The sequence below is a fragment of the Stenella coeruleoalba genome (assembly GCF_951394435.1).
Source record: "Stenella coeruleoalba genome assembly, chromosome: 16".
Classification (NCBI taxonomy): Eukaryota; Metazoa; Chordata; class Mammalia; order Artiodactyla; family Delphinidae; genus Stenella; species Stenella coeruleoalba.
Genome location: NC_137162.1, coordinates 46,008,867 through 46,025,742, shown reverse-complemented (window position 1 = coordinate 46,025,742; position 16,876 = coordinate 46,008,867). Strand labels below are relative to the sequence as shown.

Genomic DNA, 16,876 nt, shown 5'->3' with positions numbered 1-16,876 from the left:
GGTGTCCCTAGAGGAGAGTTTCCCCCTGAGAGGTGGGGGCAGAAGGAGAATGCGGGGTTCCTGAGCTGGGGCCAAGGTGCTGGTTTGAAATATTGACTGTCCCAGAGGTCCACTCACTTCTCTTTCCTATTGCAGTTTGTGGTGGGACGAGACGGCACCTGTGGCGTGGTGTGCGAACACTCCCCTTTCGACGGCATCGTCCTGGTGCAATGCACAGAGCATCTGCTCAAGCACATGTGAGTCTGGGAGCAGGGCCCCTCCCGAGCAGCCAGAGGAGGCAAAGCCAGACTGCCAAGCAGCCCCCAAGCTAGGCCAAGGAAAATGTGGGCGGCCGCTGGGGGGCCGCACTAGTCCGGAAAGTGTCTTAGCAAAAGGTGAATCTGAAAACCAACCTGAGCAAGGCATCATAGGCTCTATCGGTCATGGACAGAAGGGGCAGACTGAGCGACAGGTTAGGGGCAGACTGAGCGACAGGTTAGGGGCAGACTGAGCAACAGGTTAGGGGCAGTTAGGGCAAGGCTTGGCCAAGAATTCTCAGCTTTAAAGGAACATCTGCTTTGGTCCAGGGAAGTCCAGGTCGATGTCTTGCTTGTCCAGAGTCAGGGCTGGGCCTGCTGTTGACCCAGCACAGAGGGGAGGTCTCTGAGCTGCACCTCTTTCCTCTCCCTTGGGCTGGGTCTCTCTCTCCAACTCCCATCCTGCACAGACTGAGTACTTCTGTGTCCCTTAAACACACCATGTTCCTTCCTCCATTCACAATTTTGCTCATCTCTCCTTCTAGGATCTTCTCCCTGAATCTATAAGTTCTTCCATGATTCAGGAACTCTTCAGGATCACTGAAAACCCAAACCCGCCCTCATAAACAGAACAACACAATTTGCTTGTTCCATTTGCCCCCCCACCCCCACCCCAGAGTGTTTTTTAAGGATTAGTGGTGTAGCGTGGTCAAATGGAAAACGTGAAAAGGAATACTGGGCTTTGGAGTCAGGTGGAACCGGATGGAATCCTAGCTCTGCCACTCACTAATTTAGGTGGCCTCTCTCAGCTTCAGTCTGCTCATCTGTTTCATGGTTTGGGGGGCAAATCAAACTCCAACAGCTAAGATGACTACAGCACAAAGAAACAAGCTGCCCACAGCCCCCCAGCTTGCAGGCCACAGGAGGTCACCACTTTGTCCTGCAGGGTGAAGACCAGCAAGAGAATGGTCCGAGCCGACTCGGTCAGAGAGCTCCCAGCACCCAGGAGACTGAGGTGGAAATGTTCTCCGGAAATTCAAGGCCTCTTAGCCTCCTCGGCAGAAAAACTTCAACAGTAAGGAGAATCCCAGGTCTTTGGGGGTGATGCTCTGGGGGTCACCCTACAACGCCCCTGCCCCTCCAGCTACCAAGGCACCCTGGAAGCTTCCAAAGACCCCAGCCACTCTGCCTCCTCTCACCTGCCTCCGCCCACCCCCTCATGGAAATGTAGTCAAACAGAAGGGGAGTTATAACTCTTGGGGAAATAACCTTGCTGAAGTATCCATCATTTCCATAAAATGCAAACGTGGAGCTATTTTTTTCCCCGCAGGTTTCACCTGACTGAGCAGAGTCAAGGCGGGGAAATCATCCTCTGCTTTCGGGGGAGTCATAAACAACTGGTTTGAATAAGTCATTTGAATCCAAGCTATTTCAATTTGCTTGAATTTACACTGCAACTTGACAAGGGGCCTTTTTTCCCAAGGGCCATGCTGGCCCTAATGGGACCTAGGCAGGAGGGCCAGGGATGGATGTGAGCCCTCGCTGACAGTGGCAAGGTGTGCTGGGAGCCACGGGCTGGACTTTGGTTGTTCATTCCCTCATTCAATAAGTGAGCATGAGTACATTGATTCATTCTTACATTCATTCATGCATCAAACACGTGTAGAGCTCTGGTGTGTGCCAGGCCTCTGGTAGGGCTCTGGGGACACAGAGGTCAATGTGCCACGGGGCCTGCCCTCCATATTTTAGTGGAGGAAGTGGACCCCCAACACAAAAATATCAGATGCAATGAGCACCAAAACCAGAGAGAGGCATTCGAACCTGAACACACAGAGGACACGGGAGCTGGGTTCTGCCAGGATGCTGAGGGAGGGCTTTACAGAGTTGGGCCTTGAAGGATGACTAGGAGTTCGTGGTACAAGCAGCTGGGGGAGAGTTAGGTTCATAAGAGATCAGGCTGGTTTGGAGGCCAGCAAGTGAGAGAATGGCCAGAGTTGGGGCAATAATAAAGGGAAGTCAGGGTCACATTGTGAAGAACTTCATGTCCTTAGGTTATGGGCACTGGAAGCTGTCCTGTAGCAGTGAGGAGCCCCTGGAGGATTTTGTGCATGGGTTTCGGGGAGCCAGTGAGGAGACTGTGGGAATAGCACAGGTGAGCAGGACAGAACGTGGCCGGGCTCAGAGGCCGAGGGATGGCGAGGATGAGCCCACAGTGAGCTGCTGGGGAGGTTGAATGGCTTTCCACGGGGAGGAGGAGAGGCCTCAGGTGTTCATCTGTAAAGCTGTGCTCGTATCTCAACCCTACGGGGCTGTTCTTGGGACACACAGGCTGTTAGGAGAGTGAACTGGTGGGCTGGTGAACCCTGGGCCGGGGAAGGAGCCCCTTTACTTTCAGGGATTCAAGCAGGAGTCACGCGGTCCCGAGACCCCCAGCTTCCCTTTCTGGAGGACCAGAAAAGCCAAGAGAGGCCTGTGGGTGGGGAAGCAGCAGGAGCTGAGGGGGGTCTTGAGCTGCCATGGAAGGCAGGTAGGGTCTGATGGCCAGGGCTTGGACAAGAGGTTCCCAGGTGTCTGTGGTGACTGTAAGCTCAGCCTGTTGGGGGACGGTGGGTCAACAGTCCCGACTGAGCAGTGAGTTCCCATGAGCACTGGGCCCTCTCCGAGTCCTGATGGGTCCCCGGAGCCTGGCATGGCCCACCGAGAGCTGAGCTCACATGGCTGGAGGGATAATTCAAGGCAAAGCAGGCAGGGAACAGAAAATCCTGAGGGAGTGTGGGAGGAGGGTCAGGGCTGCCCACCTAGGGCTCTGCGCGCGCGCACACACACGTGCGGCTGGTGGATGGGTGGCGAGGACCTTGCTGGATGTTGCTTCAGGCAGCAGTCAGCCCGGACCCCAGACTCATTATGAAGGAGGAGACTGGTCAATATGTGAGGGTGGGCGTTGGGGGAGACCGGCGCTGGAAGGTCTCAGTGTGGACTCAGGGACTCTTCCTGCTGCTCTGACAATGATTCGTGAGCAGCAAAGACCTACGCATGTCAGGGGAGGCTCAGCAGCCCTTTCTGGGTAAAATGGGTTTTCAGTCACCAGCAAAGCCCAGATGAGCAGCTTTTGCTGTGGTGACCGTGACCAGCGGCCAGGCTCCAGGCCTTTCTTCCATAGCACGACAGGGACGAGTCTCAGTGAGGAGATGCTGCTTGCAGCCATCAGAGAAATGGGCTTTTCCCTGGATATAGGGGATTTGCAGGTCTGGCAGGATGGCCGGGATGCCCAGAGTCCATGGGGATGCCAGGCACACCTTCCCAAACAGATCGAACGCATGGCCTCTTTCAGGCTTTCTTCTGTGGGCAATTTAGGACTTTGTTTGTGGGCAGTGTTCTCCCTGCCCATGCAAATGTCCCTCATGCTTCCACGTCCTTGCCTGCAGCCAGGCCCACCTCCCCTACCCCCAGAGCAGGGCCACTACCCAGCCAAGCCTCACCTTTAGCTCAGAGTCACCCTGCTTGGCATGCCTTCTGCACTTCCAAACCTCAAGGCCTGTCTCTGACAGTGCACTGGATATCTAGCATGCTGGGATGTAGACCAGGATCGAGAAACTTCTTTAGACCCTGTGGTGAGTGCATTCTATCTTGCATGCGATGAATGCATCTTTTCTTTTTCTTCCACAGAATAGTAAAGAATCTCGACTTCACCGTTTACAAATTTGATGACTATGGGAAAACATTCATTAAGCAGCAGAAATGCAGCCCCGATGCCTTTATTCAGGTGGCCCTCCAGCTGGCCTTCTATAGGTAAGTACAGCCTGCTAAGGTGGGCTGACTGACAAGCTACTCTAGAGTCTAGAATCATCTTGGAGGGAGAGATGACTTTCTGTGGGCCTAGAGGATGGGGGTATGATCAGGGCAGCCTGCATGGAAGGAGGTGTCACCTAACTGGGTTTCAAAGTGTGAGTCCAACCTCAGAAATGAAAAGAAGGATATTGCAGTCAAGGAGCTGGTGAGCGATGGCCCAGGGGCACAGAGCTCACGGGGAAGGAACGCAGAACTCACAAGGGCCAGGCAGGTGATGAGGACGTCAGGTAGGGAGGCTGCTTCTCCTGCTGATCTCACCCAGCCCACCTGGGTCCCTGTATATTTGTGACCTGTTCCTCTCCACCTTTCCTGGCCTTGATAAGGAAACAGAACTAGCATCCCCACCCTGCCCACCCCGGAAAGGGGGTCAAGTCAAAGATTTGGGGCTTGATTTTTCTCTGTCTCTCATTCCCCTCCTTCCCATGTCAATTCTCCTCCAAATGTCTACGCTCCATCCTCTTCCCTTCACCTCCACTGCCATCGGCCCCTCCGAAGCCCCCATCATCTAGTGCTTGGTCAACTGTAGCATGCCCCGGGGGGGTCTCTGCTTCCACTCTTGTCCCCTCTAATCTTGTCTTCATGAAGCATGAACTTTGAAATATGCAAGTCAGTCTTTATCACCTACCATGTTTCCCTTCATGCTTAGAACAAAGTCCAGCTCCCTGAAGGGCTCCCTGTGAACCAGCCTTCCCTGGGGCCCTGCCCCAAGCTCTCTTCCGCCTGCAGATCTTTGCTCTGGCTCTGCCTCTGCCCACCCACCCATCACCACTGCTCTTCACGTACCAGCTCCTTCCCACCGCTCAGGTCTCAGCCCAGGTGTCAGCCCTCAGAGGCCACCTCGGGGCTCCTTGCCACCCAGTTCTCTGTCACAGCACATTGTGCTTTTTCCTTCATGGCAGTCGTTATTCATGTGGACTCCCTTATTCATTGATTTGCTGACTTTGTTTTCTAGACTGTCTCCCCCAGGCATAATGTTCTGGGTATCTTGCACACCTGGGACAGAGTAGGCATCAGGGACTGTCACAGACATGAGAAGACACTGCAGGAGTTTTAGCCCAGGGTGGCACAGTGAGGTGTGTGGTTTAGAAAAATCTCTATAATGGTAGCTGTGTGTTGGGGAAGGGATGCAGCGTAGGGAGGTAAGGGTTGAAGGCAGGGTTGGGAGCCTAACTGGTCTTTTATAGGAGGCGAAAAGTAAAATGCAAAATAGATCTTCCTCAAGACAGGGCTGGCCCCTGTTGGTTTCAGCGCCCCAGAAGCTATAGCTCATAAACTGGCACGGGCAGTAAATAGCACTATGCCCCCACCAGAACCTGCCTTCGGTTTGCAGCCGGGGAGGCATAAAGCGACCTTGGAGAAAGCCAGGGCAAGGAGGTGTCACTAACGAGCAGGCGGCATCCCAGAGCCCAGTGTCCCATGCAGGGGGCTGTGACTCAGGGGGAAGGGAGTGCAGCCACTCTGTCATCTGTCAGGCTGACGTCACCCCACACAAGGACTGTGCTCGTCACCAGGACATGGAGACCTCACCGGCAGGACCTGGCCTCTGGAACTGCAATCAGTGCCGTTCTGATACTCAGATGGTATGTGGCTAAAATGGGCCACGAGGTCAGTGTTCTGCTGGTGCCATAACTGGGGACACTGCTGCCCTGGTGCCCCCTGGCAAGCACTTCAGAGCTTCAGATCCAAAGCCCAGAGGGGCTGGTGGACACTGCATAGAGCCTCCCAACTCCACCCTCCAGGGATCTTTGCTGTCACTGGACATGGCCAGGAATAGATGTGGCCAGAGGCTCCCGGGCTCATTGAACAGGCAAAATACGACCTGCTGCCCGTGGAATGCATTCTTCAGAGTTTCAGCTGTAACAAAACAGACAGTTTTTAATCTGCTCCTACATTCAGCAGAAACCTGGAAGCTACCTAAATTGGGGTTGATCGCGACCAGCCAGTGGTGGCGTCTACTTCTGTGCTCGGCGTGGCATTTGCCCCCAGGGGCTAGAGAGATACAGGAAGTGAGCTCCCTGCCAGAGTCTTGGGGAAATGAGACATAAGTGTACAGAAAGTGTCGTTCGCTTGGCAAGCCATACAGTGCCAAGCACTGTGCCAAACCAGACTCTGCCTTCCCTCCTCCTGGAGCTCACCCAGGGTGGGAGAGACGTGCCCTGAGAAGGCCAAGATACAGGGCCCCAGCCTGCTGTGTGACTTCGGGGTGTCACTGCCCCTCTCTGAGTTCTGTGTCTTTCCCCTCCCTGACCCCAACACCAACAACTTTCCTGACTGGTGAGAAGGGCGTGTGCCAGCCTGGTGTGCAAGGGGAAGAGACTTGCTCTGGCTGGTCGGGACAGCGGCCACTGCTCTTCTGGTCACAGACGTGAGGGAGGAGAGGCACAGCCCTTGTGCCCATGGGTCTGTTTGGAAGCCCTGCTGCCCCTGGACGGTGAGCCTCTGCAGCAGCTGACACCCACGGCCACTAAGGCCCCCTCCCTGCCTCCATCCATAGATCATGCTTGAATTGTTTCTAAATAAAACAGGATTCCCTCAAGAGTGCGAATGATGAATTAGTCCATGCTGTGCTATTAATCAAACACTAATTGGATCTCGCAGAAAACTCTAGGTTTCCCACCAGACTGGGACTTTAAAAAAACTACCAGTCACGTCTTCCTTATTTTATATCCACACAATATCACCCACGCAGGAAAGTGTGCTCAGCTCTTCGTATCCGAGGCTCCCCGACATTCATCTTTGGGGAATCTCCTCCAGAATTCTATTAGCGTTAAAATGAAATACTGTGCAGAGCGAAGGCAGGATTGTAAAAGTAAGGGCAGCCAAGGCTATTTCAGCATTTATGACTCCCTGAGAAGGCAGCACCGTCTGCCATTCCTCCTTCATCCTGTGCAGGCTCCACAGGAGACTCGTGCCCACCTACGAGAGCGCGTCCATCCGTCGGTTCCGCGAGGGACGGGTGGACAACATTCGATCAGCCACTCTGGAGGTGCTGCGTTTCGTGAAAACCATCACTGACCACACGGCCACCGTGCCGGTAAGTCCTGCTGGCCCGAGGAGTCTCAGGGGGACCGCCTGTCCTCTCGGCCCCGAGACAACCAGCTCCTTTAGCTTGTCTGCCGCTGAGCACCCTCTTAAAGCCCCATGCGCTGTGTCTCTGGTCCATTTACAGGATTCAGAGAAGCTACTGCTCCTGAAGGATGCCATCCGAGCCCAGACCGAGTACACAGTCATGGTGAGTGACCTCGCCTCAGCTCAGGACTGTGGGCTGTGCCCAGTGCTGGGGCCTCGGCATGGGCTCTGGGTGACAGCCAGGCCACCACCTGTGCAGCGACTTGGTGAGAGCACCTCACCTCTCAGAGCCTCCTCTTCCTTATTTTTAGAACCTGGGTAACACACCACTCCTGGTTTTTACACAGATTTTACAAGAATGCAATGAATGGTCTTTGAAACAACAACAATAATAATAACACCAACATGTATAGCACTTTACAATTTACACAAGAGAGTCAGATGTGTGGTGGTTTGCACACTTGGCACAATCTCAGGTGAGGCGGTATTTATTCCCACTCAGGACTGCTTTTGTCTTCTTATTCTCCATGTATTTATTTATACTGCCTGTGAATTAAAAAAATATATTTGCTGAAAGTTAACGGTGAAATCGAAATTGTAAGGGAAATGTTTCCCTAGTTTAGGGAAATAATATATTTTCTAGCACTGCAAAGCCATCATTTGCATACAAACAGAGAATAAGCTACTACTTGGGCTGGTGATCCATGTATTAATTGCAAATCATTCTGATACAGTCTCTGAAGGATCATATAATCTCTGAAACGGAGTTGACTGATTTCACTCTATATACTCGAAAGCAAGCACAACACATATCTGGGTTTTAGAACTAGCCAATGTAGGCTTTTCTGTAATTCAGTTGCTAGGTCCCTGATTCATCGGAATAGTTAAGTGTTTGTTCTGTTTGGGGAAAATCAAGCTCGCTGTCGTGTGTTCAGTGGGTAGCCTTTGTTTTCCCACTTTATGCCAGGCAAGGCCCTGGGTACTAGGAAATAAGAAATGAAGCCCTATGCTTGGGGAGTGTACCGTGTAGTTGGGAGAAGAGGTCTTACATGCTTCAGGAAGTAGCAGAGAACATGAAGTAGCAAGCTCCTTCTCCTGCTTGGGAAAGCCAGGAAGACTTTTCAGAGGAAGTGGTGCTTAATATGAGACTTGAAGCATGAAGAAGTGCTTGTCAGGTGGGTATAGAAGGGAAGGATGGCCCCAGAAGGGAACAGCATGTGCAATGGCAAAGAGTCTTGAGAGAATAAGACCTATTGGAGGGAAAGCAAGTAGTTCCGTATGTGCAGCTTGCAAAGGACAGAAAAGCAGGAAAGCTCGTGATGCTGGATTTCCCTGTCACAAAGCTTACCCTGGTGACCAGGTAGAAGGACTGGTTGGAGCGTAGGGTGGTCTGCCAAGAGATAGAATTAGGGACCTAGATAATTTTTAGGGAGAGCTGGTAAAAGGACTGATGTAGAGCAGGGGCAGGGGGTGTTGAAGAGGAAGACACAAACTTCTGATCAAACACGGTGAACTGAACACAAGGGTTTACTGTCACTCCCTCTAAGACCCTCAAAAACATCAGCAAAGGGGTTTTTTAAAGCCATAAATACACTAGAGCAAAGAGAATGGGAAAGGAGGTGACAACAAAGTTTCAGAGCTGGAAAGCAGAACAGATGGCATCTGACTTAGCAGACCAGAGAAAGCTAAAACGCAAGCAAACAGTAAGGGAGACCCAGGAGCCCAGTGAAGTGCACTGCAGAACCTCAGAACGGCTCAGGTGTTGGAGGCTCCACCAAAAGTAGGAGTGCACGTGGGACTGAAAAGAAGAGGATTCGCTGATGATCTATGTGAGAAGCAGTTAGCCCCTCAATTCCTCCTTTGACCTTAGTGTTGTCCAATTTCCTTGGTATGAAAAAAAAAAAAGTCTGAGAGGAAAAAAATCAAATACAAAGATAGGAATAAAAACATAATTGGGCTTAACATCACTGGAAGATGGAAGATACTGAAACAATACCTTCAGATTCTGAGGGAAAATGATTTTTAATGCATATTCTATACCCAGCTAAACTATCAAATTTGAAGCTAGAATAAAGACATTTTATACAGATAAGGTCTTAAAATTTTTACTTATTAAGCTCTCTTTCTTGTAAAACTATTGGAGGATATAGACCACTAATGTAAGAGAATAAAGCACGAAAAGGAAAGTCATAAGCTCAAACATCAGAAGATTCAACACAAGAAAGAGGTAGAGAAAGAGGATGAGAGTAAAGGGAGATCCCATGTTGACAGCTGTTCATCAGACCCAGAGAACAGATGGTCCACAGAGAAGCAAGAAGTGAAAGGAGAAATTAAATTGATAAATTATCTGATACATTTTAATGCACTAAGGGAAGTTTTACACTTCGAGCTAAGGGTTTAGGAATCAATTAGTTACAGATACATAGAAAGGTAAGCAAGTGGGAAAATGATAGTTTAATTATTTACAAATTGTCATTTCTAGGGAAAACAAAAAACTGAATAAGAAAGGAAATCTGATTCTAATACACTACAGGACTCAGCTGTGAGTACCTGTATAATTATAACCATGTAAACACTGAATATTGATCAAGCAACAAGGAGTTCAAATGTAACTCTATTTGGGAGCATAGGAGAGTGGAAGTGTATTTGGGGAGTGGGGATATAAAAGAACCAAAGTTTCATCTTCTATAATAAGAAAACTGAAAAATGCAGTAACGGCAGTCTAAGCATGTTGTTTAGAACTAAGAAAGTCAGTCGCTAAAAGGGTTCCAAGTATTGCTTCTGTGGAGTGAGACTCAGTGCTGGCAAAGTGACATAAGCCTTTGGCTTACTTGGTTGTTTTTTTTTTAACTATAAATATACAACTTTGATAATAATTTAAATTTTTATGAAAAATTTAGAAAAATATCTTCCAAAGCATTGCCATAGGCTTCTGTTGTTTTAACTATTTTAAGTTGGTGAAAACGACAAAGTAAAAGAGACAAGGGATGGGAAGAGGAGAGCTATAAAGATGCTTTGTAGGTAAATCTGGTACCTGGTTGGCCGTGCAGGGTAAGGGACAGAGGAAGGAAGCCAGGAGACCTCCAGATATCTGGCAAGTATATTTGGTAGTGGTAGTGGAGAAAGGAAACTCCAGGGAAAGGAGCAAATGTGATCCAGACTCGCTATCACATACTCTCACAGCACCTTATGCTTTTCCTTCCTGGCATTTACTCGGTTTATGATCACAAGCTTATTTGTATGGTTGGTTAACATCTGTCTCCCATCACACTCAGCCTCCGTGAGGCTGAGTCTGTGACTGCTTTGTTCTCTAGCAGCTGCTCAGGCACATAGTAGGTGCTCAATTAAGATCCCTTGAATGAAACGAAAGACTGAATGCTGAGTCATTTTACTCATTACTACTCATGGCTCTGATCCAAACAACCTGTTAAATCAACCCCAATTGCTACAGTGACTTCAGAGATGGTGAAAACAGGGGTGGATTGGCTGCTGCACAGAATAGCTGCTTTGATAGATCTACACAAATCAGTCATTAAACAGAGGCAACCAGAGAAATTAAAAGTGCATCTACTTCATAGCTGGTCTGTCTCACAGTTCTTCCCCTCTGTCCTAAGGGGGCACGTCTAAAATGAGCGGTGGTTGCATAACATGTCTTTTCAGCCCATAATTAGGGGCATTTGGAGAGACCGGGGCCTCTGAGTCATCTTTATGCATTCATTGGCAACTGAAAGAAAACAGCTGTCAAATTCCAAAACGTGACTTGTAAACCTGAACAAAGTTCATTGTGATGGGAGGTTTCCTCCTAGGTGGGGCGTTAACAGCTAAGTGGCCATCTTACGTAACTGTGAAACCCCCAAGAGTTACTCACGATTACCCTGTTGTTGATCCAGAGGTTAATACGAGAGACCAGATGTGGCCCCCATGTCTCCATCAGCCCCCCGAATTGCCCCAGATAAGCATGTAATCCAAGCAAAACCCATGTGCGTGGTACGCATGCAGCCTCCAGCTGGGAGTATGAAGAATGAGTGCCCTGGCCTCACTGCCACACTTCCAGCCACACCACCACCACCCCTGGGCTCCTCCTACACAGAAATTCTCTTACCACTGCTTCCACTGCTATTCTCTCACCCGCCCTTTTTTTAAAAGATTTTTTTGATATGGACTATTTTTAGTCTTTATTGAATTAGTTACAATATTGCTTCTGTTTTATGTTTTGGTTTTTTGGCCACGAGGCATGTGGGATCTTAGCTCCCCGACCAGGGATTGAACCCGCACCCCCTGCATTGGAAGGCAAAGTCTTAACCACTGGACCACCATGAAAGTCCCTCTCTTATCCTTTGATAAGAGTTCAAATACCTGTGACAAAAAGGAAAACCCTTTCTTCATCCAAAAACCCTTGAAAATGTGAGCTGAGCCTCTGCTAAGCTGTCTAGTTCCTGTCTCAAAATTATTCTTAGATTACGAACCCAGTTTAGTTGAATTGATTCTGAGCCTACGAAACAGCAGCCAAGACTCAGGAACAGACCTCAGTGCTCTCTACCCCTCTTTCCTTGGGCTCCTGCTGGAGTATGAAGTGTTGGTTGTGGTGAGAGTCTGTCCAGTGATAGCCCGGGGCACCCCTCTCCATGCTTGGATGGGGCCCAGCACCCGTGCTCCTGCCCGGATTCCTGCCCTACCTGAGAAGGCACTGGGGATGGCCCAGCCGACCCCACTCTTTCCACTTAGAGCACGGAGTAGTTATACACAGTGTACGCCAGCAGGGACCATGCTGTTGGGAGGACTCAGACTCACTGACTTTTAACGGAGGCATCCTCGTGTTAGAACCCAACCTGCTCTGGCTCATCCTGTGTACGGAGAAATGCACAAGGGCCCAAGGAGCAGAGACCGTGTAGTACAGTGGTCGGTCCTGGGCGGTCACCCACACACGTGGTCTGCAGCAAGTACTGGGTAGGCGAGAGCAGTTAGAGTCCCCTTTAGCACTGCGGACTAGAGAGGAGGGGAGGAGGGGGAGCCCATGTCTCATGTCCTGTTCTTTGTCCCCAACTACCCAGGCCATAACGGGGATGGCCATTGACAACCACCTGCTGGGGCTGCAGGAGCTGGCTCGGGAAGTGTGCAAGGAACTGCCCGAGATGTTCACGGATGAAACATACCTGATGAGCAACCGGTTTATCCTCTCCACCAGCCAGGTACAACCCTAGCACGGCCGTCACCCAAGAAGCCACTTAGTGGAAGCAGTGGGCTCTCTAAAGAGCTCGGTGTCTACAGCCCACTGCTTAGAGTCAGGCAAGTCCTGGCTCTGCTCCCAGTGAGCTGCGTGGCCTTCAACGGAAGGACCTGAATGCTCAGAGTACAGGTCTCCCCACCTTCTAAATGGGCATAATCATGAATGCCACCTTAGCAGAGGTGAGCAGGATGGGAGAACACCCATTCTGGTGTCCTAACCATTAGGCTTACTCCTTCCAATGTTGCCTGAGACGTGATGTTCCACCATGGTGACCACAGGCTCTGAAGCCCGACAGGCCCACAGCAAGGTCCTGGCTCAACCAGATGTGACAATATCAGTGGAAAGCCCAGCCTAGCGGCTGGCACAGACAGGGTCCTCCAAACAGGTCACAGCCATTATTCTAAGGGGCCACTGCTGGCCCAGCATCTCCTAACCAGTGCTACAGGCTTGTTCTGTTGGAGGACCACTGACACAAAAACAGAATGCAATCCATTAGAGAGAGGCAGCCATTTAGGGGAGAAATTACCTATTCCCCCCACCCCCGCCCCCGCGAATGTCAATTTACTAAAACTCCACCTCATCTGCGAAAAGCTGGACGCGGGCAATAAAAAGGGCTGATAAAGTTGTGTTTGAGGATAAAAGCACACTCAGTAATTTCATTTTGGCATTATGGCAGTGAGCTTGCAGACGTGAATAAACGAGGGCAGAACACAGCAACATAAATTCTTCAGGAAACCATCCATGGGCAAAAAGTGCTTGGGAACGGCTTTATGGCCTTCGGCTGTTACACGGCAAATTTATCTGACAATGAGGTGACTCTATTAGCAAGACTAATGGTTGGTTCTGCCCCATTAAAATGGCCAGTGTCATTTCTGAAGGCTCGAGCACACAGAGCCTGTGGGTTTAAAGCAAACCCCACCCTGCACCTGCTCAAGAATGTGCTCTATTTTCCCTCTAAAGCCAGCTAATAAAATTAATTTAGGGTGTGGTGACTCATTTTTCCAACTGGAATGAACATGTATGGCTTGAATGCCTTCAGAAACACTTCCTTGGTTTGTGATCCAAATTACAAAATCTCTGCCCTCTGAATTCAAAACATGTCAGGTACATAACTAACACCCCAGTCGGTGGCCAGCTCTGAAACGCCCAGTGCCGGGTAATTGTGCGTGGCCAGGCTGTGGGGAGAAAATCAGACCAGCCAGGCAATACTGACAGTAATTAAGGATGTGGGAAAAATCGACAGAGAAGACGAGCCAGATTTCCTCCAGTTCATAAATTACTCCCTCTGGGAAGCCATCTAACTGTTGGGTGCCACCAGGGTACCATTTAGTAAATTGCTCTGATTGCCTCGGTGATTCAAACAGCCCCCAGGTGAAGGAGAGACTCGGCTGAGACCCAGCACCAGGTCACTCTGGGAGCTTCTGACTTCACAAGTAGAGCAGATTTCACACCAGGGAGGACCTTACGGCCCTTCTTCTTCTGATTTCATGCAGTTAGATGGGTTTGTTTCGACGACTCTGGCTGTGGCCATCCATGATGAAGCAATCAGTTGATGGGGTTAATTCAGTCAAACACCCAGGTGGAAAATAGTCAAAGAGAAGCAAATATCCCATCGAGGCCCCCGGGTTGTTGGAACGCCATGCTTTATAGCAGACTTTCAGAACAAGCAGCTTCTGACCTGTCCTCTCCTCCAGGTGCCCACCACCATGGGGATGTTTTGCTGCTATGGTCCTGTGGTACCTAATGGCTACGGCGCCTGCTACAACCCCCAGCCAGAGAGCATCCTTTTCTGCATCTCCAGCTTCCATGGCTGCAAAGAGACCTCTTCAACCAAGTTTGCAAAAGCTGTGGAAGAAAGCCTCATTGAAATGAGAGGCCTCTGCAGTCGGCCACCGTGTGCCACGGGCAAGCCACTGGTGACAAAGGAAAAAGTAACAAGGCCCAGCCAGGGGCACCAACCTTAACTGCTGCCACTAGGTTTCACCTCCTCAAACCCAGCATTCTGCAGCTGCCAGACCCTGCCGAACCCCTGTCCCAACCCTTGCCCCAGCTTTCTGTAGTTCCCCTGTAACTATGGACCCAACACACAGCCCACACTGAGGCATCACACAAAGCTGGAGTGTTAGGAGGAAAGCGTCCCTCATGATGCATGGGAATCGTCATCATTGATCAAGGTGCCCTCAGGCCTGCGCACTGGGATATAAAGCCAGCCTGGCCCAGAGGTGGCCTGGGCGAGATGGGGAAGGCACCACTGACTTCCCTCCATGGCCATGGAAGCTTAATATTGGTTTGCTTCCCAGCAGGACCTAGCGTGTCCAGGTGATGTTTCTGCCCAACGAAAGAGTCACCTTATTATGTGCAATGTACCCAAATGAACCACAAAGGAAGAGGCTAACTCCAGGTCATTACCTTGTGTCTTTTTGGGAGGAGTAGGGGGCTTTGTTTTCAGATTCAAAGCAGTCTGATCACGGCATTCAGAATGACCTGCCCCGAGACACACAGGCCTGTAAGCACTAACCCACCCCCCGACATACACACATACACACACACACACACACACACACACACACACAGAGCACAAGTTAATTTAAAATATAATGATCTGGGCCTGCAGACACATTTCTCCTTTTGCCTCCCGGAAGCAGCCTTCCATTGAGTTCAGAAAATCTGGTCCAGCTAGTCTAAAAGGGAAAAGAAATGGTCTACCGTTGCCCTGGAGTAGCTGCTGCTCCCTGCTTTCCCCGGGGACGTGGCAGGGACCACTTCCCCAGGGATCCTGCCACTTGCATTTTTTCTGGTTGCATTCCCACCCGCCTTCACAAGAAACATGCCCTGATAGGTGATCTGTCTCTTAGAGGAGAGAGGGATGCTTCGGGGGTTTTCTGCTGCTGTTGTTTATTTGTTTTGTTCTGTTCATTCTTAAGAGAGGCTTTTAAGAAAACCACTGTGACGTTAATTTCAGATCTCAGCGGCCTAAGCAGGGCACCCTTGGACAGCTGGGCTCCTTTATGTGGAGGATGTTATCTAGGGATTCTGCCTAAAAACTCGTGTGGAGGAGCCCAGAGCAGGGCTCTCCACTGGCCTGGGGGCTGAGGGCACAGCTGGCAGAGAGAGGGGTTGGGAGAAGGGAATGGCCACATGAAGAGCCAGCCCTGACAGAGGGGCAGACAGTCCACAGAGCCGAGGTGAGATTGTCTGGGGAGGCTGTGATCGTGGAGGAGATGTGAGAGGCACTTTCTGCTGGGGCATACTTTTATGGGAAAGCAACCAGAAAAATCAAAACTGCAAAAAGCTGAGGCAGCCTGCCTCTGTCCAGAGGAGGTGCAGAACTGGGCTCCCATCACACTGAGTTCTGCCATGCTCCCTGCGGGGTTTTCTGGAAGAGCCTCCCTGCCCCTGCCCATCCTGCTCTGTATCACTCTGAGCCCTCCACACTGGCCCAGGGACCCTGCACGTGTCCCTTCTTCAGACCACTGCGCCACCTCTCTGCACTTTGACCTGTATGGAAGCCGGCAGGGCTGAGATGGGATGGGCATTTTAACTTTTACTGGGCTCTTTGTAACACAAACAGCCCAATGTAGTGAGTTCCTTAAACCCCTGGTTTTAGATTGCAGATTTCTATTGGATGATCTGGGAGATTCTGGCACTGCCCTTCAGAATTATTGGTCTACAGGTCCATGCTCCTTCCCTCACACGTCCACCTTCCTGCTCCCCCTGGAAAGGTGCAGCCCAAGAGTTCTGGGAATGTTTGGGGAACTGCTGTCCACCTGCTGTAGGTTGACCCAAAGCCACTTATCTGTTCTCATCAAATGACCACGGTGAAGATCCGAGTTCTCTTCTGGTTTCTCTCCATGGATTTCTGGGCAGGCAGAGAACTCTGGTTTGGGGGATCAGGCAGACCCACTGACCTTGGCCAAGAAACTTAAAAGCCCAGAGACTCAATTGCCTCCAACATCAAATGGGGAAAAGAGTGTCCCGGCCTTGTGAGGTTGTCAGGATTGTATAGCACGTGTGTAAAGGGCTTTCCACAAGCAGGTGGGCACTGGTGCCTGCTGTCAGGATGATGTTACCCCAGCAGGTATTGTTCAAGTGATGTTTGTTTCAACCTTTCTACACTGATTTGACAGAACCAAACTCATATCTGCCGTTCTCTGAGCATAGGGAAAGGAACCTGTCTCTGTATATTCGGATATCAACCATGTGTGGATGGCAGACATTTGGCTGGAGGGAACACCTCCTCCCTCTGAGGAAGGGGCTGGAAGCTGGTCTTCCCCCTCCAAGAACTGGTGGGTGCACTGAGCCTTATGTAAAGGCAATGCTGAGCCATGGCCATGGGCATCTCTGTGGGGACCCTGGTAAAGGAGACTGTTCCAAGTGTCCCCAAAGGGATGGAAAATGAAACTTGGAGACAGACATTTGGGGGACAGTGATGCATAATAAAAATGTATGTGGCCACCTTACAATATTGCTAAGTTTCAAAATATATAAAGTTGAT

General features: G+C 50.4%; 1 protein-coding gene across 2 annotated transcripts in view; it reads left to right on the top strand.

Moving 5' to 3' along the window:
• The window catches only part of CHAT (choline O-acetyltransferase), a gene marked incomplete at both ends in the record, with an annotated part of 46,780 nt that extends 32,435 nt beyond the window's left edge, over positions 1-14,345 (top strand). For both annotated transcript variants that reach the window (XM_079900253.1, XM_079900254.1), the window contains 7 exons: positions 136-236; positions 1,183-1,311; positions 3,903-4,025; positions 6,978-7,119; positions 7,255-7,317; positions 12,206-12,343; positions 14,076-14,345. In XM_079900253.1, the coding sequence (XP_079756379.1) occupies positions 136-236; positions 1,183-1,311; positions 3,903-4,025; positions 6,978-7,119; positions 7,255-7,317; positions 12,206-12,343; positions 14,076-14,345 (966 nt within the window). The remainder of the gene's footprint in view (positions 1-135; positions 237-1,182; positions 1,312-3,902; positions 4,026-6,977; positions 7,120-7,254; positions 7,318-12,205; positions 12,344-14,075) is intronic.
• Positions 14,346-16,876: the final 2,531 nt, after the last annotated feature.